Genomic DNA, 16,141 nt, shown 5'->3' with positions numbered 1-16,141 from the left:
AGTAGATACTAAATCTCTCTCATGGTCATGAAACAACGATGCTTAAAAAAAAAGAAAGTTTTTCTGAACCTATTTTGTTTTGTTTTGTAATCGTGAACTGAACTCAGGACTGGAGAGCCCGACCCACGCCCTGAGAGCGGATGCCGACCCCGGCGCCCAAAGTGCCTCCGCCACCTACATCACCTTAGCCCAGGAGCATCCCTACGACAGGCACATCGAGATCATCCTGCACCTCAGCGGTGAGGACGGAAGAGCTTCGTTCGTCCTCGTCCCGCATTGTTGTCTTTTGTGACTACCGAACGTGATTTGGTCTCAGAACCCCACAGTCCGCTGGTCATCATCGAGAAAGGAAGGCTCTCCTTCAGCCAGTACGAGCGGCACGTCCGCTCTCGACGCGACTTCGTCCGCAGCACCCGCAAGGATCCGGATCCCGAGAGGAAGGTTAGCGGGCAGCTCTTGTCTGACCGTTCCCACCTTTTTCTTGCCCAAACTGCTTTTGAATTTGCGCGCGCGCGTGCAGGTGGAGTTTGTGCGGAAGCGCCACCACAAGGACATCCTCAACAACCCGGTCTTGATGCTCAACTTCTGTCCCAACTTCTTGGGGGAACCTCTGGAGCTCAACAAAGCCACCAGAGAAATATTCTTCCTTGTGGACTTGAGCGGCGGCATGAGTGGGAACAACATTCGCCGTGCGAAAGTGAGTTTGGGGCCCCCCCCCCAAAAAAAAAACGTTCGGGGGTTACCTCTCACCCACACACACTACTGAAACACTCTCTCACGCTATACTGAAATTTTGTTTGCTCACACACACGCACTCTCCTTTTTTTTCTCTCCTACACACTATAGAATGCGTATTTCAGTATAAATTTCAGTTTAATATATGAGATTGTTTTGGTAGTGTCTGCAAGGAAAAATGTTGTGTGTTTGTGAGAGAACGTTTCTGCAGTGTAGGGGAGTAAGAAAACATAGTCAGAAGTGTGTATGAGGTCATTTGTGAGAATTCTTTAACAGTGTGTGTGAGAGAGAGAGTGTTCCAGTATTATGTGTGAGAGGGTTTCAGTAGTGTTTTTTAACACCGTTTCAGTAGTGTGTAAGCGCTTTTTACTTGTGTGGATAAGAGTTTCATAAGTGTGAGTGAGAGTGCCTCAGTAGGCGTGAGAGGGTTTCAGTAGTTTTTATTACACCGTTTCGGTGGTGTGTGAGCGCATTTTAGTTGTGTGGAGAAGAGTTTCATTAGTATGTGAAAGTGCTTCAGTAGTGAGAATCAGAGTGTTTCAGTAGTATGTGTGAGAGGGTTTCCTTAGTGTTTATTCCACCATTTCGGTAGTGTGTGAGCGCATTTTACTTGTGTGGATAAGAGTTTCATTAGGCTGAGAGTGCTTCAGTATTAGGAGTGAGAAAGTTACAGTAATATGTGTGAGAGGGTTACAGTAGTGTTTATTACACTGTTTTGGTCGTGTGTGTATGAGCAGATTTTAGTTGTGCGGATATAAATGTCATTAGTGTGTGTGAGAGTGCTTCAGTAGTGACTGTGAGAGGGTTTCTGTAGTGTTTATTACACTGTTTCGGTAGCATGAGCACATTTTACTTGTGTGGATATAAATTTCATTAGTGTGTGTGAGAGTGCTTCAGTAGTGACTGTGAGAGGGTTTCTGTATTGTTTATTACACTGTTTCGGTAGCATGAGCACATTTTACTTGTGTGGATATAAATTTCATTAGTGTGTGTGAGAGTGCTTCAGTAGTGACTGTGAGAGGGTTTCTGTCGTGTTTATTACACTGTTTTGGTAGCATGAGCACATTTTAGTTGTGTGGATATAAATTTCATTAGTGTGTGAAAGTGCTTCAGTATTGAGTGTGAGAGTGTTTCAGTAGTCCGTGTGAGAGGATTTCAAAAGTGTCTATCACACCGCTATCGTAGTGTGAGCGCATTTTAGTTGTGGGAATAAAAGTTTCAAACTTGATTTCTATAGCTCCTTATATACATTAAAACGCACCTCGAGGTGCTGGACAATTAAAACATCCAAAGTACAATAAAAAACGTAACCCGCCCCTCCACATTCTCATTTCTCTCTTTTTGGGAAGACCAGCGAGCAGGAAACGACAGTAATGTAAGCGACAGGAAATAAAAGCACCTCCGCGTTGGCCTGCGAGAGAAACGGGCGGACTCCGGCAATACTTTTAAGATGGTAATGACCGATCTTGGCTACATTTTTAGTATGAGGAATAAAACTAAACTCAGAGTCAAAAATGACGGCCAAGTTCTGCACACATTGCGAGGGTTTAGCGTAACTGTGGAAGTTGATGCTGTGTCGCATGAGGACTTCCATCGAGGGGAAGCGTGTAAAGATTTAAAAGTAATGGGCTTAAAATTGAACCTTGGGGAACCCCACATTAAATTCCATGGGAACATGTATCCATACTTACAAAGAAATATCAATCTGTGAGATAGGAATAAAAAACAGTTAAAAGCAGTACCAGGGATGCCCACCAGGCTTCTAAGTCCTTTTAATAAAATGTGGCGCTCTACCGTATCAAAAGCAGCATTTAAATACAGTCGGTTTTTTTCAGGTCTCCATTGCACCTGATATCATTTAAAATCTTTAAAAGGGCAATCTGGGTACGATGATTCATCCTAAAACCAGACTGATATTTCTCTAAAATATTATTTGTATCTAAAAAATAATTTAAAAAAATTATGCTAAAATCTTACTTAAAAACGGTAAGCTGGATGCAGGTCGGTAATTATTCGAACTGCTGGGGTCCAAATTGCTTTTCTTCAGATCGGGTTTCACCATTGCCGTTTTAAAGGCGGCACGAAAGACACCCGTCTGAAAGAGAGCAATGGACGATATTGAAAATGTGTTCCTCAAAAAAAATCCATAAAAGTGATGTGGCAATTGGACCGAAAAGGCAGATTGTTGGGTTGACCTGGCAGAAAACATAAATACAATTAAATAATAAAAATTAAATAATCAGGATCAGTTTCATTGTGTGAAAGTAGTAGATTCAGTAGTGAGTGTGAGAGTGTTTCAGTCGTGTGAGAGCGCATTTAAGGCATGTGGAGTGTTTGTGTGAGTGTTTAACTGCTGTGGGAGCATTTTTGTACTATTCTATCGACGTTGCAGGAAGCCCTGGCGGTGGCGCTGAAGAGTCTCCCTTCCGGCACGCTGCTCAACATCCTCGGCTTCAGCAGCCCCATCAAACCTCTCTTCGCAGCCAGCAAGCTCTGCACCGACGTTAGTTTCAATTGTTTCAAGGCTTGGGGGGGGGGGGGGGGGCGTGGGGGGGTCGTCATTGCGATCATGTTTCCTGAAGGCGGCAGATGTTTTCCAGTCGTGCAGGACGCCCCGTTTGACTTAAGCAGGCAATAGGTCGATTCATTGGGTTGCCTTAGCAGCAGAGTATCAGGTTCAGTGGAGATGAGGACAAACCCTTTTTTCGCTCTCACCCGAGCATATGGTGACCTTTCATGCATTCTCAGATCGCCACGAAGGTTGTCCTTTTTCCGAAGCTCTCATCAAGCCAGTTTGTCCACATTGGAAGGCTGCTGCTGCTGCTGATGCGTTTTGCCTTGGCTTAATTACCAAAATACTTTTTAACCTCACTGCGTAATTCAGGCATCTGATATCAAACTGTCAATTTAGCTTCGAGGTCGGCCGAGGCGTTGCCATTGTTGGGTTTTGGTTGCTTTCTTCTATCGTCCTGAACACATTTGTCCTTCAGGTCACGCTGATGCAGGCCGACGAGTACGTCCAGAGGATGAGAGCCAACGTGCGAGGCATCCACCTGCTGGGGGCGCTGTCCTGGTTGTACCAGCAGCCAATGCAGCGCGCGTACCCTCGGCAGATCTTCGTCATCACCGACGGCTCCAAAAACAACGTGGCCAAAGTTTTGGAGCTGGTGCACAGGAACACGTGTGCCGGCAGGTATTCATTATTAGTCCAGAAGAACGCGAAGCACATCACAATATTATGATTACCGTCAGCTTAGCATTTGAGCTGCCGTCCTTGCTAAGTGTTAGCATGGCTAGCACAGAGGGAAGAAGAAAAAAAGGCTTCGGCAGACTGAAAAGACTAAAAAGCAATAAAAAGGTGATAAAAGACTAGAAAAGACTTCAGAAGACTAAAAAAGACAACAAAAGACTAAAAAAGACAACAATATGTCTAATAGGCAATATTAGAAAAGACATCAAAAAGACTCAAAGACGCAAATAAAAGACAACTTCGTTTAAAAAAGAGTATAAAAGACCTCAAAAATACAAAGACAACAAAAAGGTCAAAGAATACAAAAGATTAAGAACACTAGAAAAGACAACAAAAAGACTAATAAGACTAGAAAAAAACTAAAGGATTCCAAAGATTAAAAAAAAAGATTTTGAAACTAAAGACAACAAAAAGTCAACAAAGCCTTCAAAAGACTAAAAACACTGTAAAAGCCTATAAAGACGACGTTAGAAAAGACAGCAAAAGCATTTAAAAGACTAAGTTGAAAAAGACTATAAAACACAAGAATACAAAGACCAAAAAGACAACAAAAAGTCAACAAAGCCTACAAAAGATTAAAAACACAACAAAAGACAAAAAAAAAGATTGTCTTTTATTGTGTTTTTTTAAAGAGAAAAGAAAAGGCATATAAAAGTCAAGTACGTTGAAAAAGACCACAAAACACAGTAAGAATCCAAAGACAAAAGTTGGACAACAGTTAATACTCGCACTGGTCTGAAAAACATTGTATCGAACATCCCTCCTAAAGTTAATACAAAAAGCCTATAAAAGACAACAAATAGACTACAAACGATGAAAAGACTGAAAAAAGCCCACAAAATGACTCAAAAGACTAAAAACACCGCAAAAGGTCAATTAAAAGATTGCAAAAGAGTAGCGTATGAATGGTTATTGATTTATTTTTATTGATTGATGTATTATTTGACCCAATATTTATGCAAGTGCGGCAGTTGAGAACAGATTGTGATTTGCAATTCTGTCATGGCTGACAACAGTTTAAATCAAACATAAATAACTCATTCACTGACATTGACGTCAAAAATTCATTTGAACTATTTCTATTCGTTGAAATGTTTTTACTTTTTTGTTAACAAGAGTATCTAAACCTAGAATTGTTTTAAATTGTATTAGAACAGATATAAAATTTGTGATTAATTAAAGTGAAGTCATGCGATTAATTACAATTACAAAAATTAATCGCCTGACGCCCCTAATTTGTATTGTTTTCTTAAATTAAAAAAAGTTTATTAAAAATAAAAAATATATATACTAAAATTAATTATTTTTATTTTTATTTTATAAAAAAAAACATTATTAAAAATTAGGGGCGTCAGGCAATTAATTTAATCATAATTAATTTCATGACTTCACTAGTTAACTCACAATTAATCACAAATTTGATATCTGTTCTAAATGTGTTATAATCTTTTTTCTAGGTTTTCACACTCTTGTTAACAAAAGTGGGAAAAATGTTAAACCAATAGAAATAGATACAATTTTTGACGTCTATAGCCGTTAATGGCAATGAATGAGTTAATAATAAAAAGGTTGCATTGCTGACATGTACTTTCAATCAATCAATCAATCAATCAATCAAGCAATCAATCAATCAATCCTGCATGTATAGAACGTTGCACTTTGCCTCCGATGCACAAACGTAAAGCAAAGGAAACGTAGCGGAACGTGCGTGCGGGATGAGATGAATTCGCCACATGGGGGAGGAAAGAGGAAGATTTCAGCCCCGCCCATTAATCCTGTTAAGTGCTCTCCTATGCAATAAAAGCCCCCCCCCCCCCCCCCACACACACACACACACCTCAGCTATGTACAATAACAACGTTTAGCCCTCATTAGTATTCTGCGCTTGCACTGACATTCCTCACAGAATCTGCAAAGACTCTTTGAAATCAACTTAACATAATATCATGTTTATCTTTCATTTTTGAAAAGCACTTTTTGAGTGGAATTTTGGGGGTCAAATTTTGTGGGTTTTCACACACACACAAAAAATCTTCCTGCCCAACGCATTTCAGTGGGCAGCATTTATACGTGGAATTTTGCTCAGCTTGCAAATACTGGAGTGTGGTTTCACGGTATAGTTTTAAACTGTAATATCACCATTATCCACTAGATGGCAGCTTATACTTGTACAGTACAAGTGCGGTGCCGTCATTGTCAGATTTATTAAACGTTGGAGCTTTATTTGTATTTATTTGGTCTCTTGAACTATATTTGGAAGTAAAAAGATATAACAAAATAAATAAATAAATAATGTCATTATAAATAAAGATGTGTTATCAACATAAAGTGTCATCTTTTGGGATCATAGTAAAGCTGTGTTCTCAAAAATAAATAATGAACTGAGTTGTAAATAAAGTTTTCAAGTGATTGACAGCTGATTCGAGGGGGCAGATGACAAATTGGGTCAAACCATTCTGGTATGGGGGAGATGCTGGGTTTTTAGGACACTGAAATTGAATAGCCTACTGAATATAAAATTCATTTTATGAACTTATATATATATATATATATATATATATATATAATTATTATTTTTTTATATTTACATGTACTTTTAAAATATATTTTAAAATCACACGTACCCCCGAGAGTGCCTTCATGAAACCCCATTTGAGAACTCTATACTACAACTTGAGTAGGCGTAAAAAAAAAATTGTTGCGGGTTCGGAGTGACCTCAATAATGTTCCAATTTTGTGTGTTGAGTGGTTTGATTTTTGTGAAAAATGCACAAAGTTAGTTCTTGATCTTGTTTTTTCTGTTCAGCATTTTTGTGAAGTCATTGAAAGATCATTTGTATGCACGAGAGCCCTTTGCACTAAAGGAGGGGGGCGGGGGGGGGGCGGATCACAAGCTTACAAACCCAATTCTAAAACAAATAGTGTAAATCGTACCTCTCTGGCTGTACTCTTGAAAACTGAGCATTTTTATACTCTGCATTTTTTGACTCCTATGTTGTGACGAGACGCTTGCGTTTACTCGTCATCGTCCCCGCAGATGCTTTGGCTTGGGTCTCGGCCCCCGAGCGTGCAGGCGACTCCTGCAGGGCGTCGCCAAGCTGACAGGAGGCACGACGGAGTTTCTGGAAGATGACGAAAGACTTCAGCCCAAGGTCTGCAACACTGCCACCTAGTGGAGAAATTCCACGTTTGTATTTCATTCATTTACTTGTCGTATTCGATATTGATCCTTTCTTAGCTCATCAAGTCTCTAAAAAAAGCCCTGGAACCCGTGCTGACCGACGTGCGGATCGACTGGTACCTGCCCGAAAACATGGAGGCCCTTCTTTCGCCCAATGAAATCCCTGCGCTCTACCCAGGCAATCGCCTGATTGGATATTGCACGCTCTATGACATGACAACTTTTAAAGGCAAAAAGACGGAGGTGAAAAGTAGTCCGAAATGTGGTAATAGTAATAGAAGTAGTACTTGTAGTAATAGAAGTTGTAGTAGTAGTCGTAGTAATGTAGTAGTAGCAGTAACTAGTAACTAGTAGTTGTAGTAGTACATACTTTAGGTTGGGTGATAATGTGCTGAAGAAATGTTAAAAAAAAAGAAGTAGTGCTGAAGCGAAATGAAGCTCTGCAACCCACTTCAACTGAGTTCCTCGGCAACAAGATATTATAGGATGGCAGCAAATCACAATTCAATTCAACATAGTGCTTTAACCTCAGGGTTGAGAAAATGTTTTCTTCTTGCTCCGTCTGTCATGTTGTAAGGTCAATGTCATAATCTGAGTCAAGTTCTAGGAGAGAGAGAGAGAGAGCGAGAGAGAGCGCGAGAGAGAGAGAGCGAGGGCGAGAGAGCTAGAGATAGGGAGAGAGAGTGCGAGAGAGAGAGCGAGTGCGAGAGAGCGAGTGCGAGAGTGCGGGTTCGAGAGAGCGAGTGAGAGAGAGAGAGTGCGAGAGAGAGAGAGAGCGCGAGAGTGCGAGAGAGCGGGTGCGCGAGCGAGAGAGAGAGAGCGAGTGTGAGAGAGCGAGAGAGAGAGAGTGCGAGAGAGCGGGTGTGCGAGAGCGAGCGAGCGAGAGAGTGCGAGAGAGCGAGCGAGAGAGAGCGAGAGAGTGCAAGAGAGTGCGAGCGAGAGAGTGCGAGAGAGCGCGAGAGAGAGTGAGAGAGAGCGAGCGAGCGCGTTTTCGCCAAGCCCAGTTCAAATGGATTTTTGACGTCCATAGTCGTCAATGGCACTGAATCAGTTTAAAAGTTCAAGCTAGCAAGCTAGCAAACAACGGTTTTATTATTGCTTAACAATTTTCATTGTGAAACGCGCACGTGTGTTTCAGTGTCAAGAGCGCGACTACAAAGACGCCTCCGTGGGTTCAGTTTTTTGCCCGTCCAATGACGACGTCTCACCCCCGACGTCGGAGCTCATGCCGGCGGCGACTTGTCCGGAAGGGAACGACCTGGAGATGGCGCTGAGGGAAATTTCCAGAGAAATCTCCTCCGAGTTCTCCTGCGCCAAAGACGTGGACGCCGACGCCAGCGCAGGCCAGTCATCGTCAATAACTCTGCATATCATCGAGGGATGAAGAAAAATAAAGTGGCCATTTGTAATCATTTTAGAAATATTTCAAATCTGACAAAATTCTATTTGGTAAATTCTTAATTTATTCCCATCAATTGCAATTCAATCTAAAGGAACATTTCCATTGAATGGTTAAAAGGGACGTCAGTCTAAATATGGTATTCTGATTAATATTGTGTTAGTGGAATATGAGTTGAGCAGGAAAATCCCGCTGTTTTTTCTCCATATCAGAAGGCGGCCATTTTGCAGGAGATGACATCACAGTTGCTCAGGTCTCGGGTAACAACCAATCACAACTCAGCGTCAGAAAACAGGTGAGCTGTGATTGGTCGTTGCCTGAGCCCCGAGTAACTGTGATGTCATCTTCAGTCGACGGCAAGTGACAAAATGGCCGCCCCCCTGAGATGAATAAAAACGGCTGCATTTTGGTTTGGTTTGGTTTATTGGACGTATAAACATAGAAAAACATCAAAGACATTACAAGTATAAAATATCAGTTGAAGTAAAAAAGAAAAAAACAGAATAGGAAGAAAGAAAAGAAACGAGTTGACATGTTCTAAAGGGAGCAGCATAAGTGCATGTAATTCATCGGCACACAACATAAGAATTCATCCTCAAATTCACATTTATTGTCATTTTCATGACACTCGTACGTTTGCATGGAAAGAAATGACACCATTTCTGCTGTTTTGCCAGCTCAAGTCTGATCGAAATCATTTTCTTCAACTTTGCTTTGAAACATTTTTTTAAACTCAGCGAGTGACTTGCATCTTTTTTGCATCACTTCCAAAAGCATTCCACAAATTGCTTAATATTTCTTCTTGTTTACATTTTTTTTGTAGAAACTTGTCTTATGTTATAAGGACTCGCTCTCATTTCAAATCGCTTCTGAGCCGATTGTTGAATACTTTATACATTATTTCGTGTACCCTAAAAATCAACTCGGTCATTAAATGTCATTGTATTTAATTGAATAAATAGTGAATGTGTTGCTTCCGCCTATTTTGATCGATTAATAATTCTTATGGCTCTTTTTTGCAGTTTAGTCGGTATTTGTTTTATATGCGTTTCCCCCGATTTCCGCACAATAAGTCAGATATGGTAATAATAATGAACAGTGTAATGATTTCTTATTCAGGACATCCTTGGTTTTATCATTTTTGACATTTTCTCTGTGTGACTTCCAACATAATTTATCGTCAATATCTGCTCCAAGAAATTTCTTTTCATGCACTCTTTCTATTTCAATTGAGTTTACCATCATTTTGACTTGATGAGCGATTTGTCTCGTACCAAAAACGATGAACTTGGTTTCGTTTTAAGTTGAATGATCATTTGTTTAAGTCAAAGTCGTTTTTTAATATGTTCAATTCATTCTCCACAGTCGGCAGAATGTTATGTACAATTTAAATAGTTTTGGGCTTAGCACAGACCCTTGTGGAACTCCATGAGTAATCTTCAAGTGTTTTGACTGAAAATTATTGTCCAAATAACTTTTCATCCATTTATATGCTAAACCTCTTATCCCATATCTCTCTAATTTATTCATTAATATAGAATGATCTATGATATCAAATGCTTTTTTTTTTTTAGATCTATAAAAATCCCAACAGTAATTTTTTCAAATGATCTATGTTAGTAGATATTGTTTCTACGAGGTCCGTTTTTCTCTAAATCCATCTGGAATTTCACTTAAAAACTAATGTTTCTCAATCAAATTATCCAGTCGATATGAAAATGATTTTTCTAGAATTTTCGAGAACTGGCAGCAGCGACGTTGGTCTATAATTAGTGAATGTGTGTCTTTTTCATTTTTTATGAATAGGAATAACGTTTGCTATTTTCATTTTTGATGGAAATATACCGGCTTTAAACGAAAGATTACATGCATACGTAAAAGGTTGCGCAACATATTCTATAATACTTTTTACTAATGTCATATCAATGTTGAAGCAGTCAGTGGATTTTTTTATCTTTTAATGTTTTAACAACATTTAATACTTCTGTGTCATTAACAGCATTAAGCCACATCGTGGATGAATTGTTTTTAATGTGTTTATCTATTTCATGTTTGTTTCTTGGCTCAGGGATTTTTTTTTGCCAAATTACTGCCGACATTGACAAAATATTCAGTAAAATCATTAACTATGTCTGAAAATGTTTCAATAACAATATTTTTATCATTAATAAAATATTCTGGATAATCGATTTTTTTTTGCTATTTTTAATTCGATGATTTAGTATCTTCCATATTTCTTGTGTGTTGCTTTTATTCTGCTCTCATAATACTTGATAAATGATCTTTCTTACTTGTTCGTATAATATTTAATAGTTTATTTTTGTAGGTCTTGTAACTTAATTTCAGCTTCCATAGGAATTTAATAAATCTTTTGTATAAAATGTTGTCGTTTTTTTACATCCCGTCATCCATGCCTTATTTAGACCTTATATATTTCCTTGTGACTTTTATTACTAGACTACGTTTATTGTATCGTGAAATAATGGTAGACGTAAATGTATGCGATATTGGGCTCATCGTTTGAACAGACCTCAGACTAATCGTGTTTTTCTAAATCCAACTTAAAAGGCGGCCATGGAGCTTTGTGTTCTTAGTTATTGTTGTTTTTATTTGATTTTTTTTTATCAAAATAGTCTGGGAAAATTGCAAAGACCGGAAGATGATCACTTATATCATTGATAAGAAGTCCACTTTCTATTTGATGGTTCATTTGATTTATGAATATGTTATCTATTAGCGTAGCCGTATCAGTTATTATTCTACTCGGTTTCATAATAACTGTTTTCTGATGCCCATTCGGATTTAACTGCATAACTCATATTCCACAAATGTAACATTAATCAGAATGTCATGTTTCGACTCGTGAGGTCAAGAAATGTTGACCTTTGACTTCCCCTTTCGCACTCACCTCCTACGTGCCGTCGCGCAGGTGCGGATGCCGAGCGCTCCAGCGACGTGAGGACGCGGATCCGGCAGAGCTCGTACATCCGGGAGCAGTACCGTCTCACCCGCTGCTCCATCGGCAGCGAGCGCAGCCTCCACCCTCGCTTACAGGCCTCGTCGAGCGCTGACGCCCCGAGCCGGGCCCGTCCGCCGGACCCGATGCCGCCCGCGCCTCTGCTGGACACGGGATCGTTACCTCAAGGCCTTGAGAAGATACCCGGTCCGGAGCAGCAGCAGTCGTCGTTGTCACGTTGGGCTGACTCGGAATGGCAGCAGAACCTCGCGGGTGGCGCTGCTGACAATGGCGGGAAAAAGGTCAGAATTTTTTATATATATATAGCGACTGCGTATTAGGGCCACATATATATATATATATATATATATAAATAAATTAATAAATTAAAAAAAATATATATATATATATATATATATATATATATATATATATATATATATTTATTATTATTTTTTTTAATCTTTTATCTTAAACTCGTAAATTTGCGAGTTTATAAAGTGGCAAATTTTCCGATTTTTTTTCTTGGAATATTTTGCCCGCCCTAAAAAAATAAATTAATTAATTAAAAAAATAATAATAATAATAATATATATATTTATTTATTTATTCATGTATTTATTTATTAATAAATAAATATATATTTATTTATTTATTTATTTATTTATTTATTTTAATTTCCTTATTTATTTTTTTAGGGCGGGCAAAATATTCCAAGAAAAAAAATCGGAAAATTTGCCACTTTATAAACTCGCAAATTTACGAGTTTTTTTCTGGCAAATTTGCGAGTTTATAAAGTGGCAAAATCTGCGAGAGGGGGAAAAAACTAAAAAGTACTACTCGACTGTTTGTGTCAATACTTTTCGGTCGGGTTTCCAAATAAGGAAATAGTAAATGCTTCAGCTTCGACGAACCATATCATGTTAAGCATTCGCTCTTTGAAGCGTCGTGTACCGTCACTGGCCAGCGCCAAAGACGCCTCGCTTTGCGAAGGTCCGCCCCCGGACGATCAAGCATTTAAGTTAATTCGCTCAAATGTATTTGGAATTATGATTGACACATTCATCCATTTTGTTATTTTTTTGTACAAGTATCTAAATTGATGTGTCGAATCTGCTGCTCTCCGTCATTCACATTTACCTAAAGTATGCGAGCTTCTGATTGGTTCGTGTTAGTCAGCTGAGAGGGGATCAGGAAGTGTTGTCGGTCTGGCTGCGGTGAATGACAAGTAAAGTTTTGATTAAAAAAATGAATCAGTCTACATTCTGCTTTTTCATTTTATAAACAGTGACCAATAAATCCTTACATGATTAGACTATAGCTCGGCTACGTGTATTTCTTGAGTTTTTTTATAAACTCGTAAATCTGCCACTTTATAAAGTCGTAAATTTGCGAGTTTTTTTCCTCGCACTATTGCCCCCAATTTTCATGGTAAATTTTGCCTCGCCTTTCATTTCAACGCATGAAAATTCCCCAGAATGCAAACTTGGCTTGTGGCGACGACTCACATCGGAGACAAAAAAGTCTGGCCCGCTCGACCATGGCGGCGAGAAGCTTCTCGTCGCCGCAGGGCGAGCTGGAGATGCATCGCCTGCGGAGAGCTCTGGAAAGGGTCTCTTTCGACCAAACTCTGGGAGGAAAGCTGGATGAAAGTGACGGCGAGACAAAAGCGCCGGAGACGCCGTCCCACAGGAGCTTGAATGACTCCAGTGAGTTGAGCAAAAAAAGTCTCCTTTTCATTCATTTCGCCCCTGCGCTTACAGACGCCGCCACTAGAGGGCAGCAGCACATTTCACATCCGGCCAATTGCTTCAAATATGCCTGTTGTTTTTGTTTGTTTGTTTTTACAGATATTATGACACGTAATTGTTCTACCTAAGAAAGTGAATGCTGAAAACGGATGATGGTGTCCATTAAATTCAAACTTGAAATGATAAGAAAATGAAGTCAGCGTGACGTTGCGCACTTGATCAAATACGTAAATCGATTATTTTTGCTATTAATAACCCATTTTCCTTCTTTTTGTTTGTTTTTTGAGACGTCAGTTAAAAAAAAGGCTCATTTTCAAAGTGTGATTACAAATGAATAAGGTAGAATCGTCGTTTTTTTTTCTAATGAAAGGATGGAATCCAATCTTTAATATGGATTTACATGAATCATAGCGCACAATATTCCGTCCGTCAGCCTTGAAGCACGAGTGGAAATGCTTGAAACGGGTCAACGCTCTTGATAATGAATCAAATCAAATAATAAATAAATCTTTTTCTGTAAGAGCTCAGTATTGTTCATTCGGAAATATCATCATCATTGCTCTTTTATTTTTTATTTTTATTTTTTTTATTTTTTATTTTTTATTTTTTTGTGTGTGTGTGCGTGCGTGTATTACAGAAAAATAAAAGAAAAAAAAAATAATAATAAATAAATCAAGTCACAGATCTTGCAAATGTCCGTGTGACCCGCAGGCGGACTCCTTTTCCCCGCCTCTCCTCTGGACTGGGACAACTTCGCCGACCCCGAGTACGCGTTCGCCGCAGCCCCCCCGGACGACCCTCAGCCGGGCCAATGCCGCTCCCTCGTTCACGGCCTCCTGGGCGGCAGACCCGTGTCCTGGGAGGCCAGCGTCGACCTGGCCCGCCTCTTGGACCCCGAGGACCGGAAGGCACCGGCGGGGGAGGGGCGCGGGAGCAGAGGAGGGGGGCGAGAACGGGAGTCTCGGGAGGAGGTCGTCCACCAGCTGACGGCTCGCTCCGTCATACGAGACTTCGAGAAAATGGCCGAGCGGGACGACCAAGCAGGACACGGTTACGTTTCAGCCTTTCAGTCATCGTCAATGTTTGCACGAGAGCCACCAGGAGTGTCGAAATGAGCGCGTTCATCTTCAGTTCATTTAAAGTTCCTTTAACGCCACTAAAAAAAATGGAACGCGCGATTAATGATCGCCCCCAACTTGGAAAGTCTGTACTGCGGGAATTCCACTCGCAACGCAGCAGACACGTCCATGTCAAAATTGAGCAGTAATAATTAATAATGCATATATTTGTGGAGACTTGAGGTCAAGTTTTTAAAATGTGCAGAATTTCACAAGTAACTTTATGTTAAAGATTAGAAAGCTTTTAATATGAAAAGAAAAATGCACTGAGCTGCCGTCAATGACTTACAAATGCAATTATGCCATCTCGTGGCAGAAAAATGACCTCAACACAAATCAATATCACACTTGAATTTTACAACACAGGACATCTTTTAAATTGTATCTAAATTTTTTGAATTATAAAATTACCGTATCAATGACTAAAAGTTGCAGCCATATTTCTTTTAGTTTAACTTTAGTATGAGTATGATATATAATACGTATACATATTATATTGTACATTTTATTGTACATTTTGGAGCAAATATAAAATTTGCAATTAATCACGAGTTAACTATTGAAGTCACATGATTAATTATGATGGAAAAAATGTAACACCCCTAATAATAATGCATATATTTGTGGAGACTGGGTCAAGTTGTATTTTACTTTTTTTTTTTTAAATGTGCAGAAGTTCACGTTAATTGATGTGTAAGATGAGATCGCTCTTAATATGAAAAGAAAAATGCACTGAGCTCTCACCAATGTCTTACAACTGCAATTATGCCATCTAGTGGCAGAAAAAAGGACCTCAACACAAATCAATATCATATTTTACAGAACAGTACATCTTTTAAATGTAACTCAAGTTTATGAATGATTATGAAATTACTGTCATGACTAAAAGATGCAGCCATATTTATATTAGTTGAACATTTTTGTCCACTTTCATATTAAGAGTATGAAAACGTAGAAAAAACATTTTATTGTACATTTTGGAGCAAATATAAAATTTGCAATTAATCACGAGTTAACTATTGAAGTCACATGATTAATTATGATGGAAAAAAATAACACCCCTAATAATAATGCATATATTTGTGGAGACTGGGGTCAAGTTGTAGTTTACTTTTTTTTTTCAGAATTTCACATTAATTGATGTGTAAGATGAGATCGCTCTTAATATGAAAAGAAAAATGCACTGAGCTCTCACCAATGTCTTACAACTGCAATTATGCCATCTAGTGGCAGAAAAAATTACCTCAACACAAATCAATATCATATTTTACAGAACAGTACATCTTTTAAATGTAACTCAAGTTTATGAATGATTATGAAATTACTGTCATGACTAAAAGATGCAGCCATATTTATATTAGTTGAACATTTTTGTCCACTTTCATATTAACAAGAGAATGAAAACGTAGAAAAAACATTTTATTGTACATGTTGAAGAGATATAAAATTTGCCATTAATTGTGAGTCAACTATTGAAGTCATGCGATGAATTACGATTAAGAATCGTAATCGCCTGACATTCCTCATTTCCATCCACAATGTGCGTCTTCAGCTTCCGCCAAACGTTACCGCGCGAAGGCCATCCAGACCAGCAAGCACTGCAACATCGTCTGCATGTACACGACCTTCGCCGTCATCGACGGCAACCCCAACAAAAGCTCGCAAGATGGCGCCGAGGTCACAAATGCAGGTGGGACGGCGGTGCGCTCGCAGGTCACAACATTAGGTACACCAAATGCAGGCACCTTTAT

The 16,141-nt window shown here is 39.2% G+C and overlaps 1 protein-coding gene across 1 annotated transcript in view; it reads left to right on the top strand.

Moving 5' to 3' along the window:
* The window catches only part of vwa5b2 (von Willebrand factor A domain containing 5B2), a 76,104-nt gene that overhangs the window by 46,091 nt on the left and 13,872 nt on the right, over window positions 1–16,141 (top strand). Inside the window, exons 10-21 of the mRNA XM_086077284.1 lie at window positions 108–239; window positions 317–441; window positions 521–697; window positions 3,128–3,238; window positions 3,726–3,928; window positions 7,023–7,137; window positions 7,224–7,409; window positions 8,305–8,509; window positions 11,495–11,823; window positions 12,999–13,230; window positions 13,984–14,322; window positions 15,943–16,080. Coding sequence (XP_085933410.1) covers window positions 108–239; window positions 317–441; window positions 521–697; window positions 3,128–3,238; window positions 3,726–3,928; window positions 7,023–7,137; window positions 7,224–7,409; window positions 8,305–8,509; window positions 11,495–11,823; window positions 12,999–13,230; window positions 13,984–14,322; window positions 15,943–16,080 — 2,292 coding nt within the window. The remainder of the gene's footprint in view (window positions 1–107; window positions 240–316; window positions 442–520; window positions 698–3,127; window positions 3,239–3,725; window positions 3,929–7,022; window positions 7,138–7,223; window positions 7,410–8,304; window positions 8,510–11,494; window positions 11,824–12,998; window positions 13,231–13,983; window positions 14,323–15,942; window positions 16,081–16,141) is intronic.

This window comes from Leptonotus elevatus, chromosome 1 (assembly GCF_054856555.1).
Source record: "Leptonotus elevatus isolate MCC_2025b chromosome 1, RoL_Lele_1.0, whole genome shotgun sequence".
Taxonomy (NCBI): domain Eukaryota; kingdom Metazoa; phylum Chordata; class Actinopteri; order Syngnathiformes; family Syngnathidae; genus Leptonotus; species Leptonotus elevatus.
Note: the sequence above shows the minus strand (reverse complement) of the source record. Positions and strands in the feature narration are given on the sequence as shown.